Source organism: Nuphar pumila, chromosome 15 (assembly GCF_984573655.1).
Source record: "Nuphar pumila chromosome 15, dmNupPumi1.hap1.1, whole genome shotgun sequence".
NCBI lineage: Eukaryota > Viridiplantae > Streptophyta > Magnoliopsida > Nymphaeales > Nymphaeaceae > Nuphar > Nuphar pumila.
Window position 1 is genome coordinate 3,645,837 of NC_143263.1, and position 13,803 is coordinate 3,659,639.

Sequence of the window (13,803 nt, forward strand, 5' to 3'; positions counted from 1 at the left end):
CATATATGGCATGGATAAGTCAGATCAGACAGAGATAGACTAAGTTAGATGGCGCTATCCTGATCCTGTTCTGCTTTTCTAATTTGGAGATTCTCTTAAATTTTATTTTTTGAGATATGGTCTTGCTTTTATCCCCATGCATATTCCTCAAAGTTTTTGTGAGAAAGCAGTCTTTAATTTCTAGAGATTTAAGAACAGGATCCAGCACATACCTAGACTAGTAGACGAGCCAGCCCATACATATATTGTGCTAGATTGTCATTTGGTTCATGAAAAAATTCAACTTGGATTCATTTTTATTGCTCACATTTTCTGCAACCAACAACCAGCAAACATTCTCACTAAAGCTTTGGGCCGGGACAAGTTCTATCACTTCTCAATGTTCTCATGCACGTTGGGCTTGATAGATCTTCATGCACCAACTTGAGGGAGACTAATAACAATATTAATCGTATCTAGTGTATGCCTCGACGAGTAGACGAGCCAACCCATCCTTATCTTGGAAAGTTGTTCTTGTAATGTAATCTGCATCAGATTCCTAAAATCCCTCATTGCTTTGTATATTTCATATAATCCCTACCATCATGGGATCGACATATACAAATGTATATCCTGTACAACAATTGAATTATCAAAGAAATTACGGTTTTTATTCACTCTTTACTATTTTCACATTTTCTCAAGATTTGTGTTAAATTTATCCCATATCCCTAGGCAAAAATATTGCAGAGCCAGTGGGGCTAGGTCTCTAATTCTGGGAGTAGTTTTTGTGAAAAAGATCAATATGATTGCACAAATATTTGTGCATTAAGCACTTGTATCACCCTCCATCTTAGGGACAGGCCTGTCAGGTAGGGATGGCAGTGGACCGGGAGAAAGCAGGGCCCCACCCCGCCTCGCCCCGTTTGGACCAGGGATGAAGGGTATGAAACGGGGATGGAGGCGGGGACAAAGGTTAAAATCCATCCCCGTCCGGGGGTGGAGGCGGGGATGGACGTGCACTTTTCACCGCCCCGCCCCGTCCCCGCCTCATCCCCGCCCCGACCACTTTTCCACGCAATATCCCCACCCCGCCCTGCCTCATCCCCGTTTGAACCAGGGATGGAGGACATGAAACAGGGATGAAGGCGGGGGTGGAGGATAAAATCCATCCCCGCCAGGGAGGCAAGGCGGGGGTGGAGGATAAAATCTTGAGGCGGGGAGGGGGTGGAGACCTTGTCCCCCGCCCCACTGCCATCCCTACTGTCAGGTGGTGCGACCCAAGACCTGACGGAGGGCGACCGTGTGCTTAATGCACAATTTTTGCGCAATCATATATATTGCAGAGGATTTGAACTCGTAATTTTTCCATATAAATATAAAAAATAGGAACATATATATTTTAAGCAAACTTTTAACCATGCGAATAATGTGAATGCACCACTTTTTTGTTCATTACATGGAGAATCCACACCGGCCAACCCAACCCATTTATTAAATGGGTTGGCGGGTCAGCATACCTCAACCCGAACCCAACCCGTTTATTAAACGGGTTGGCTGTGGCAAACACAAACCCGGCCCGTTTAATAAACGGGTAACCCGACACGACCCGCCAACCCATTTAATAAATGGGTTGGGTCGGGTAAATGGGTTCTCAGGTTCGCGGGTTGACCCACCCACCTAACCCGTTTATTAAACGGGTCAGGTGGGTTGGCGGGTTGGCATACCCCTAACACAAACCCGACCCGTTTAATAAATGGGTTAGGCGGGTCGACCCGTTTATTAAACGGGTTCATTTTTTTCAAACCCGAACCCGCCTAATAGGCGGGTTGGCGGGTCGTGTCAGGTTTTGCCACCCCTACTGGTATCACTGGTCTTAGGCTGTTGTAAGTTACATGCCTAACCTTTTATTGTTGTAGTATTTTTAAAGGGCTCAAAACTAGGACTGGTTTTCTTTCTGCTATTGATATTTACACAGAGAAACCGCCCCAAGAGCATTAGAGACCTGCCTTTTTCTGTCCTACTTAGTCCTGACAACATAAAACTCCGTGGGCTTACCCATGTTTGGATTTTTTTTTAGCTTACCAAAAAAAAAAAAAATACAAGCACTAAAAATAGCTTCTCAACTATAACAATTTGTTGCATCAATAAGTCAAGCATCACATATTTTTAGTTAGCCTACTGACCAAGCTGTGTCGAGCGTTCCTGTTCAGAAAGCCAGAGATATGAGAAGTGATGGATAAAGCAGAAGCGGGAAAGAGGGACGGGAGATAGTTACAAAAAAGTAAATATGAAAGCAGGAAGCCAGAGATACTTATGAAGCAATTATGCTGGTGCATAAAAAATAAAAATGAAACATAAAAAAACAATATAAAACGCATATAAAAGTAAATAATAAATTACATGAACACAAATATAAAATAATATAAAACCAATATGTAAGCTTGTTATACAAAATTATAAGTTTTCAATATAAAAAACAAGAAAAAAACGAGTAAAATGTGAAAAAAAAAAGTAAAAGAAAAATGTTAAAGAAATGAAAAGGAATCAAAACCAGAAACAAAGAGAAAATAAAATTCTCACTAAAAGGAATCAAGTTTACCATGTTTTGAAAACAAGCAAACTTCCAAAACGTGAGCTTCCCAATATAGCAAAAAGCTTCCTGTAACTATGTTCTAAACCTTCTAATTGATACTGATACTGATAAGGTAAGGTGGCATGAACATCTGACATACTATTATTAAAATATTAAAAATATTGTATTTTTCTTATATTAAAAATATTGTATTTTTCTTATATTAAAAATAAGGTAAGGTCCCAATCAAAATATTAAAAATCGATTTTCATATTGTATTTTTCTTCGTCGTAATTATTTGAAGGTTAAAATGTTGGTAAATTACATACTATTAATATTCTAGTCCTAGAACATCTGACATACACATCAAGAAAACATGACCTAGGAGCTTGTCTTCACCGGATCAGATATATATAAAAATAAAAGTTTTAAAAAAATAAAATAAAAAATAAGATTTAATAAACTCACGCAGTTGCTTCCCTCAAAAAATATAAGTAAGATATCATCACACTGATCAGCAGTTAAAAATGTAAGGACAGTAGCGTCATTCTGTGTGAGGTATGGGGGCAGATTTGGAAAATGGAGAAGCACGAAAGGAAGAAATCATACTCAGTTGAGTCTGACGTGGACAACGGATAGGGTGGAAGTAGTAGAACTTCCCTCACACGTGTTCAAAATCGGCGCCAAAACAAAATTTCGTTGACGCTTTGCCGCCCTCAGTTTTTTCTAATTATTTCTTTATATATATATATATATATTTAAATACCAAAGCATCCCTCTCTTTTAGGTCAATGCCAATGAGACCCTCTCACCCTCCTTCGTGGAAGCAGTCAAATGGTTTGCAACATTGACTTCGTGACTCTCAGACACGCTTTTGTGAACATTAGTGTGCGTTTGAATACCAATTGGATCTCAGATCCGAGGATTTGAAGTCCAAACCCTTCGTAATCTATTTATATATAGTAATAATAAGTTTAGATTGCACAGACAGTGGTGTTTATGGGTGGGCAATGGGCATCGGGCCTGTTTAGAGCTTGGCCCGTCGGGCTTTAATTAAATGTGTCCTGGTCTGTCGGATTTTGGCCCGATTCTTAACAGGATTAGGTTTAAATAGCAGCCCATGACCCAGCCCATTGGTTCAATGGGTCAATGTGAAGCGGGCTGGGTCTAGCTTGGCCCTACCCAAATCTATTTATATATAGTAATAATTAACAAGTTTTCAACTTTCATGTATCTAAGTAATTATCTTTTTAGTTTTCATAAAATTAATGCAATTAATTAAGTAATAGTAGTTACCAAGTTATTATGCAATAGTTAATTTTTTAAAATTTTATATTATAAATAATTTAATAAATAACTCAGGCCTATCGAGCTGGCCTGAGTCTGACCACATATATAACAGGCCCGGTTCTGTCCCTGTACCTAACCAGCTTCAACCTAAAATCTTGGCCCATTGCGCCCCCCTAATGGTGTTTGTGACTGTGAGTAGCAGATGTGCGAGATGCCTGCCTTGCCTCATTTGGACCAGGAATGGAGGTTAAAATCAAAACCAGTGTGAGGATGAAGGCAAGATGAACTTATGCTTTTCCCCAACCCTAATCCTTCTTTAGGAAAAATAATGAAGCGACGAAAAATGGAGCCACGCCACGGCCCGGCCCGCCCCGCCCCGCCTCACCTCACCCCCATTTGAACCATTGATGGAGGACATGAAACGAGGATGAAGGTTAAATCCAGACCCGTGCTAGGATGGAGGGCAGGATTTTGAGGCTGGGCGGGGGTGGAGACTTTGTCCCCCGCCCTTACCCCGGTCCACTGCCAAACCTAAGCCAGATTGACTGCTTAAGGGCAATTTTGTCATTCCAATATAAGGATTCAAGGGTCAAGGCAGTATTTATGTCAATAAAATTTTAACATGTCTAAAACGTGCGTTTCCGCGCGCACTTGCAAACCTAAATGCACTCGTTCGGCGCTGTAAAATTAGGCCTTAACCGTGGTTAAGAGAAGATTAACCCGAGGTTAAAAACTGTCCTCGCTCCCTGCAGATCGCCACGTATTCCTTTCCTTAATCCCGGAGACGTCCTAAAAAAACTCGCCGAGTATTTTGAGCTTCGTGGAAGTTCCAAGCTCAAGTCGAGACAAAACATCGCCGAGTAGGAAAGTTATTGACAATTTTAACCCTCATCTTTTGTAACAAGAGTACGAAACCTTGTGATTAAGATGCGAGGAGATGCCGATTAGTCGTGAGCCGACACGGCGAAATCGTCGCCGAGGAGTAGTTTGGACACGTGAAAAGAAGCCACCAGTCACCCCTTGTTTCTCTCTCTCTCTTCTCATTCATGAAAACCCCACTTATCCACATGATATCACACCCTTCTTTCACTTCCTCCCCTTTAGAATTCTTTATTAATATTAGCATCCCAATCGGTAATAAGAAGAAGAAATAAACAAAAATATATTAAAACCGGAGAGGAGAGAGGGTTTATTGTGAAATAAAATTGGAGTGAGAGAGCTTAAAAATTAGATAGATAAAAAAAATATTAAAAAAAAGGAGGAAAGGGAGATAAATTTGGAGAGAGAGCTTAAAAAAATAGGGATAGTCAAAGATAAAGAAATTAAAACGAGAGGAGAGTCGGTATCATGAGATAAAATTGGAGAGAGAGAGAGAGAGTTATATTTTGTTTTAGTTTTTTCTAAGTGGAAAGAAAGAAATTATTTTTTAATAGATAAAAAAAAAATTAGAGGAAAGAAAGAAAGTAAGAAACTCTCTTTAGGTTGCTTCGAACGAATTTCTTGGGGGGGCGGGGGAGGGGAGGGGAAGGGGCAAGTCAACAAACAGGAAGGGAGGGGTCCGCCGCCGAGGGGGCGGATTTGTGAAACAGCTTCTCATATCGCAAACCAGGGAGCCCCACCACCCACCCCGTCCTCTCTCCGATATTGACCACTCATCTTTAGGAACCGGTTTGGCTTCCCTTCTGATCACCGGCCTTTTCCCCTTCGCTTGCCCACCTCTTCTCTCTCTCTCTCCCTCTAAACAAATAACAAAGAACTAAAGAAGAAGCGAGAGAGAGAGAGAATAAGAATCGGGACTTTCTTCTTCTTTCCAGATCGTCTCTAGATTGTTTTGTGACTTTGCTGTGACGCTCGCCATTTCTCCGGCCAAAATCCGGGATTCACGGAAGGTTTCATTGGAAAATCTGACGTAACATCGATTACGACTTCTTCCGGCCTAATCTCGGACAATTTTGGGCCTTTCCATAAAAAATCCGGGTGCCCATCTGTTTTTTTGGTGATTAATTTTGTGTAGACTAGTGCACCATTGTCCGGCAAGCAACTCGCTCATCCATCTGTTTCTTCCGGCCAGAAAACGTCTTTTTTTAGGCAAAATAATCTTCACCCATATCGTTCTTCCGAGCGAAATGATCCCCGATTACACCGGAAATTGATCCTTCCGGAGGAAATCTCGGCGCCCACGTCGAAATTTTCCGGTGTGTCGTCCTTTTCCACAGCATGAATCCTAAATCCGGCATCATCGACCGGTGGCGGAAGTTCTTCCGGGGAGCGGATGGCGACATCTTCGACGTTCTGGAGTACGCGATCCTCGTTGCGGCGTCGGATTGCCCGAAGGAGTTCAGGATCAGGAGGGACGAGATCGCCCAGAAGCTCTTCGCCTGCAAATTGATCCGCTGCATCGAATGCCTCTCGGCGGCGCTGGCGGAGCCGGCGGACGACGGAGATGGTGGCTCAGAGAGGTGCCATATGAAGGAGAGCAAGGTCCAGAGCAGCAGCGACGATAATGAGAGGAACAGGATCAGCAATTACAGTTACGATGAGGCAGAGGCTCTCACGGAGGAGATTGAGGAGGAGTCTCAGATTGTGGGTGAGGTCCTCAGGATTAGAGTGGTGCTGGAGAGTCCTGATGAGGTATAAGGATTAGTCCTTTCTTTGTTGCGTTGGTGAAAATTTCCTGAGTTTTGGATGAGTGGTTTTGGGCAATGAAGAAATTGGTGCTTGACTCTGCTTGTTTATTTATTAGTCTTGATGGTGTACATGTTTTGATCAATGGGTCTCTGCAAATGCACAGTGAATTATCTTGTCTTTTACTGTTACTGGTGGTCGGAGAGATGAATTTCCTGTTGGTTTCATTGTTTTAGTTTGAAGGGATGAGTTAAAGGTTTTTTAGCTTCAAACGACGTTGCAATTCTTGATTCATGATGTATGTTGTGTATAGTTTTTTTCTGTCAATTGGGAGGAAAATCAGACGGTGAGCTAAAATTGTTTTCTCTTATGCGCTTGTGATGGATGATTTGCTTTGTTTCTTGAGCATGGTACTCTGCAAAACTTTTCTGTGCTGAGGAGATGGTTGTTCTTGTTCTCTCTGATAAATGAGTATTTTGTCATGATGTTGGTGTTTCTGTTTTGATAGTCTGATGCTTCCTTGTTCGACTCGTTGAGGAGGCTGCAATTGATGGAGCTCTCTGTTGACACTTTGAAGGTGGACATGGCATGATCTTTTGGTCCTTTTCTTCCTATTAGTTTGCTTTGGCAACCATGATTGAAGTGGAACTTTGGTGAATTCTGTGTCCTTTTCTCAGGCCACAGAGATTGGAAGAGCTGTTAGCAGATTAAAGAAGCATGGGTCTAAGCAGATACGAAATCTAGCAAAGACGCTTATCGGGTAAAACCAGTTATTCTTTTCGTTTGCTATATTTCGAGTAATTCCCACCTCGTTTCTGTGCTGATGCTGGGGATTGAGAAGACCTCCATTCGCTAACAAATCAATCAATTTCTTATTTTTCGTTGTTGCAGTTTTTGGAAGGATATGGTTGATGAGTGGGTTCGAACCGCGTCTACTGTGACCGGTAAATTTTTTCTTCTTTTGTTCCTAAATTAAGTGTTTGTGAGTTCCAGTAAGGCAGTTATGAAGCAATCCCCTTTCTTTTGGTTAATCCTAGGTGACTCGCCAGACTCTGTTAATCCTTCCACCTTGGATGAAGAAGAAGGACTACCTTCTCCTCCACTGGATGAAGGATTTTTCCTGGCTACACAGACTACTTCAATTGAACTCTCTCAGGTAGACTTGATCATTCTCACGCATCATGTTAGCACTCTTTTGGTATTCCTCTCTTTCTCCCTTTGTGATTCAAGTTGAAGCTTTGATTCTTCTTTATGCTGAATCTGATTTTGTGTCTGTTTTTTGGATTTTTTATTCTTCAAGTTCTTCGACGGGATGGATGATGATGGAAGTGAGTTCCCACTTTCATAAAATTCTTAGTTTTTGCCATGGTTTTTGTAGCTTTCTCGGTACTAATATCTTTTTGTATATTATATTGCAGATCCACGGAATGGTGGCGATCGTGACAAGGTCAAGGAAAATGGGAGAAAATATGATGTAGAAAACAGTATTCAGAAGAGGAAAGTGAATGTGCCCGAGGAGAACGTTGGCAGGGAAGAAAAGGGGGTGGTTAGAAAAGAAGAGCCCATTGTAGGCAACAGGCAAACGAAGGTAGCGAATTCCCATACTCTGGCGAGCAATTCAGTTTCAGCTCCAGGGAGGCCTCCAAAGCCTTTGACAGACAATCAACTCGTTACTAAACCGAAGCTACAGCAAAGGCCAGAGTCTGTCCAAACGACAGCATCGGCCAGCCTTCCTGATGTAAGTAAAATTCAAAATTGTATTTGTCACTAAATTAGATATCGAGGATTTAATCGTACTTATTATCTCTGGATTCTAGAATCCCAACTGTTCAGATGACATGTCGGTCAGAGTGAAGCTCGAGGCCGCCAAGAGAAAGCTTCATGAAGGGTACCAACAAGCTGAAAATGGTTCGTTCTTTAATTTCATCTACTTAATATTGTTGTATCCAAGTTGCAGTTCTGGATTGCATTCACGATTGTTTTGATAAAATTGCTGTTCAATATATGTAGTTGGCTTTTAGAAAATGATGCCTATTTGCATTAGTCTATTCAAGTTATAGTGGGCGTCTAGATTTATGATCTAGCGTTGGACTTTTGTTGACCAATCAGATTTATTAAATTGTTGTATAATTGCTGGTCTTTTTTTTGTGACAGCAAAGAAGCAACGAACAATTCAAGTCATGGAGTTGCATGATCTGCCCAAACAGGGGTTGATACAGAGACATCCCCACATGAAACCTGGTTTTCACAATCGGCATTGGAACAACGGGCGGCGCTAAACAATTGCAGTTGTCTTGAACTGTATACTCCAACTGATAGCTTCCATCTTCAAACAAATAATGAAGGGAAGCCTAAATCTGCTTGTTTGCAGCTATGAGATTGACAGATGCATGTCATCCATTACAGTCAAGCTCTGCATGAAAGTGCAGCTCCTCTTCACCTCTGCGTGATAGATTTCTATCCAGAGAATGCCCGGACCGCGACCCTTCTTTTTCAAAATCAAGGTTACGGGAGGTAAAAATCAAAATTACAATAGAATTGTGTATATGGAGAATTAAAATTTTATGACATTTCAATCACAACTATGGGACTGTCTTGAACTCCACATGAGTCGGAACTCTAATTTGTCAGCTCATTTCCGAGATAAATTTATTAGAAAATCTTATTCTGCGGCTATTTGTTTCATAATCTTCCAAGAAGATGCAATTTGCTTTCTGTTGATTGAATTATTTTGAGTTTGGTGTACTTACATTGGCAACTACGAATGCATGGGGGCGTATGCATGTCGTTCTGCATTTTCTAGTGGCCAACACATGGAGAGAAATGATAAAATGGGTTATTCCTAAATCATGGTAGGAGAGGGCATCACTTGTATGATTGTATCATCGGGGGAGGATCATGCTAGGATTTGACCTTTGGGTGAAGATTCTTATTTTCATAGATGGGAATTACTCGGAAATGTAAGGAGTGCCCGCATCAACGAGTGCTGTTTGTAGAATTCTACATTGCGGTTCAAGTATTAGTAATAATAGCAATGTATTCTCTCTATGTTGGGGCAGACATCAGCTGCAAAACAAGATCTGTAGATTCATTAAAAGGTAGAAACACTAAAACAAATATATGTAGAGAAACGGAAAGGGGAGAAGACATGAAATCCTCAATGTGTGGTGAAGTATAAAAATGTAAGACATAAACAGCAATATATATATATATATATATATATATATATATATATATATATATATAGAGAGAGAGAGAGAGAGAGAAAGAGAGAGAGAGGATGAGTAGCTACTAAATCATTAGCTACTCAAGGCTCAATAAAGCTGGCAGTTGGTGTTAAAACTGTTTAACCCATGGGATTTCCTAATTTTGATAAAATGTTTTTTTTCTTTCATATTGTTTTTTGAGGCAATTCTTCTTTCATAAGTTAACTGATTCTCTGTTCCACATTCGAAGTGGGAGGGTGAGAACAGATTCTTTTAGCAGGTTTCATAATTTTTTAACTTGTTTCAATCTATATCTAGATATCTTCCAATTGTATTCTGTGCCCAATCTTTTGGAATTTTACCTCAAGTGAAACTATGGTGTTATTGGCCGCATATATGGCTGTCAGCCTGTCACTCCTGTTATTTTCACTAGAGAGATGTAAAGGGCCAAAAAAGTTTGTCATTCTCAATGTCAAAGGCTCAAAGCTATCCACAACCACAAAGGCTGGTGGTGGGCACACCCGTTTAGGGAAACGTGGGCCACTGTATATATAATAAATACTGAGGATTTTGGTTGAAGGTATTGGACCCATTCTTCTATAATATAATTTTCATTTGCATATTGTTTGTAGTCCATTCAGTGGGGTCCTGTTTTATGGCGTGTCTGGTTCATTTGGCTAAGAAGAGTTGATCCAGGACAAACCCAAATCTACAACCCTTCTAATTAGGTATCTTGCACTTGGTTCAGCCCAAGTTCTAATGAGTCCGTCCAAGCGGTGGTGTTGCTCATGTGATCCACGAGCCCATAACTAAACATGGTGCAGTGTCTTATCCCTACAGATATTTTGGTGCAAATTTCTTTTGGACATTGGCATTCCCTAGTCTCAAATCATGGTTTGTTCGAAGAGGATTCTGGAAGGTTTAATATAAATCATATCCTACCCATGAATTCAAGAAATTCATGGTGCAGATGCCCTAATCAGAAGGAACAAAATTATCATCCCTCTTTATGATTGGTTGCTTTGTCTTAAAGCCACTTTCTTCACAGATTGGGAGGAAAAAACGCTTGAGAATCCTCTTGCCTTGACAAAAATGAAATCAAGATTCTGCAGAGAAAAGTGGTAGTTGAGAAGATTTTAGAGAGAGAGATAGCTCCAAAATGCAATATCCCAGTTTATCCCCTTTATCTAGATAAACTTTGGTTTGCCTAGATAAACATGGATATATGGCCTCAGTTGACTCTCAAGATCCATGAGCTAACAAGGTCAAAATGGTTAAAAGATCAAGGAGCTTAAAACTGGTCATCTTGTTAGGCCGCATTTATACTCTTGAAGCAACTAATCATATTAATGTTGGAGGGGGTTGGGGGTGTTTGGTGAAGTTGGGTAGTTAACTGACACCCAACCTCTCAAACAAGCGTTGGGCTCACGCGGCTTTGACCCACCCACCACCCACCACCCTCAATCCCTCATCGTTGCTGGGTGAGACCCATATTTTACTTTTTCTTATTCCTTATATTTTAATGTCCCACTATTTTCTCCAATACTTTTTTCCTGTTGCATTTCTTTATTTTCTAGTGCTTTCTAACGCTCACCCTTTTTGACAAGTGAAAAGGGTGAAAATGCAAGGTAGCCTTTTCAATGCAATCAATAAAGATTGAAGGATTCAATGGAATAAATAAATTCTGTGACAAAAAATAATATTAAATTAATGGAGGAGTTATAATTACATAAGCACCAAGCTCATTTATGTGGAATAAGCCATGATGTAATGGGCATGGATCTTTGAAATATGTATCATTAGTTCTGGACCTCTAAACCGTATCCAAATATGTTACCGTGCTATGCTCATCTGATCTGGAGTTACATGTAGAAACAAATAATTTGATCCGGACATCATCATCGGGTTTGGATTTAAGAGCCCAATCCATCCATTTATGGAATTAGTACTTACAAGATTAGCTTAAACATTCGAGCCAGCTGGATGCAATTTGATCTAGATATATTCATTGGATTTCGGTTTTAAAAGCCCAATTCGACAAGTTATCCAATTGGGGCTTACGAGGCCTGATTAAATGTTTCAGTTCAATGTCCAATCCAAACCCATGTCTCCAAAGCTTGCTTCCTAAGAAATCCGCTTCAGGAGTATGAACTAGGGATGCAAAACAGCTAATCAGACGCAAAGAACTAAAAATTGCAAAACCCCAATCCTGAATCACACCCATTTGCATCCCTAGTATGAACCATACTTTTTTTTAACATTTTTTAAACTTTGTAAGAAGCTTGCTTTTTTAATTGAAAAGCTTGCTTCTTTCATTATTAAGTTGAATTTTATTGATATTTGAAAATGCATTGCCTATACTAGAAAATTTACACTCATTTAAAAATTTATATTTTTGTTAAAGTGCTTACAACAATGATGGATTTTTTAATTAAGAAAACTAAAAAGATGTATTTAAGTAAGAGAAAATATATGGTGGTTTTGTACCATAACACTATTACGGTGGCACACACCCTTGTTTGTATAGTTGTATTGACCAAATACTATATCTATCTTACAGATGTGTTTAACATGGTTTATTTACTATATGTTAGGAGGTTTTATCATGTTTAATATAATAAAAAGATTTGATTTATTATGACTCACAATTCATAAAGATGAGGGTAGTTTAAAACTACTATAATCATGTTGGAGTCGATTTTAACACATGATAATAATAAATAGAACATGCAAGATATGAGGTTAGACTTTGCTTCTGGAGATTAGGCTATGTAAGCCATGTATGTACCACAATCACATTAACTTTATTATGCCACCTTTCACTCATTTTCATTGTCGCTTCTCACTCGCTTTCTGATCTGCACCTTGAATGCCTCATGCTAAGCCATTTTTCAATAGGTCCCACAATGAAGTTGACATACTATGGCAAATAGGCCAGATCCAAATCTATGGGTCCATTTATGGATCTTGATCCAAATCTGATAAGGCATAATCTGATTTAGACCTAATTGATCGGCTTCTTTTTCTCATATTGCACCTATTTAGATTAATTATATTGCACCTATTTATAGGAGCATATCCAACCTGGCCAATCAACATCTTATTGGATCCACTAGGCAGTTGGGTCAAAATTGAATTGGAAAGGCTCACCCCATGTTGACATCCTTTTCTAACGGAATATTTATGGTGAAATAAATGAAGATGCCTAGTCCCATCTTTCTAATTATATTATTTAGGAAAAAATTTCAAATATCCTCCAAACATTTGGGTCTAATTCATGCCACGCCAAAGGTTTGACAGTTTGTAAATGCCCAGCAAAGTTTTTTTATTCTTTAATCAAATTACCCCCTGCCCGGGTCATTGTTCTTGGGTTAACACAAACTCATATTTTGAAGTTATCATTTTACCTCTATTACTGGTGAAATAGAATTACTAGTTTGCAGCAATTCTAGAAGTATGAACAAAGTTAGTTTGACAGTAACGTATAAGGCTGTCAACAAAATTTATTTAATGTAAAAAGTTTATTAACTACACTGATACTTGAACTCTTGACCTCCCTAACAAGAAACAAGACACTAAGAACTACACTTCACAACTTGTTGTTGGCAAATTTTAGAAACAAAAATTTACAATTAAGTTTAAATTGCAATAAGCCAATCAACAAATAACAAATATTTGACAACTTTTAAATTAAAAACACCAAAATGCGGCTTATCAGACTACCCAATGTGGTGTAAACTATGGAACCCCATCTCACAGTAGCTAGGCTCATGAATTGATGGGTCACACAACACCTATTAGTTGGGTTGACTGTTACGATATTTGACAGGTTAGGTTGTTAGCAAGAGCATATAAGGTCCTCGCTGTCATACTAGGTGAAATCATTGTGAAGGTTAAGCAAGATTAGTAAGCAAGTACAGTCTGTTACCTAAAAACTAGTTCTTATCGTATGAGCATAACACATATCGCGAGATTTATGAAAATCTCTTGCTTGAAAGTTTAAAACGGCAATTTCTTGGGAGATTTACGTTTTAAACGGCTATTTATCGTGAAAAAAGTGTATTTTTATTTTTAAATAAGTTTTATTAATAATTTATATATTTTTTAAAATTATTTTTTATTACCGAG

The 13,803-nt window shown here is 39.3% G+C and overlaps 1 protein-coding gene across 1 annotated transcript; it reads left to right on the plus strand.

Moving 5' to 3' along the window:
* Positions 1–5,344: 5,344 nt before the first annotated feature.
* LOC149814168 (putative mediator of RNA polymerase II transcription subunit 26b) lies at positions 5,345–9,141 on the plus strand. The gene is made up of 9 exons (XM_089990319.1): positions 5,345–6,475; positions 6,978–7,046; positions 7,147–7,229; positions 7,361–7,413; positions 7,507–7,625; positions 7,770–7,797; positions 7,888–8,207; positions 8,287–8,377; positions 8,624–9,141. Exons 1-9 carry the CDS (start codon positions 6,062–6,064, stop codon positions 8,746–8,748), a joined length of 1,302 nt encoding a protein of 433 aa, XP_089846445.1. The 5' UTR covers positions 5,345–6,061; the 3' UTR covers positions 8,749–9,141.
* Positions 9,142–13,803: the final 4,662 nt, after the last annotated feature.

Bases quoted from the DNA above. Each gene is read 5' to 3' on its own strand.
- LOC149814168 (XM_089990319.1), top strand. From the start codon at position 6,062: ATGAATCCTAAATCCGGCATCATCGACCGGTGGCGGAAGTTCTTCCGG. The intron at 7,230-7,360 runs GTAAAACCAGTT...TCGTTGTTGCAG, and splicing joins CTAGCAAAGACGCTTATCGG to TTTTTGGAAGGATATGGTTG. The intron at 7,414-7,506 runs GTAAATTTTTTC...GGTTAATCCTAG, and splicing joins AACCGCGTCTACTGTGACCG to GTGACTCGCCAGACTCTGTT.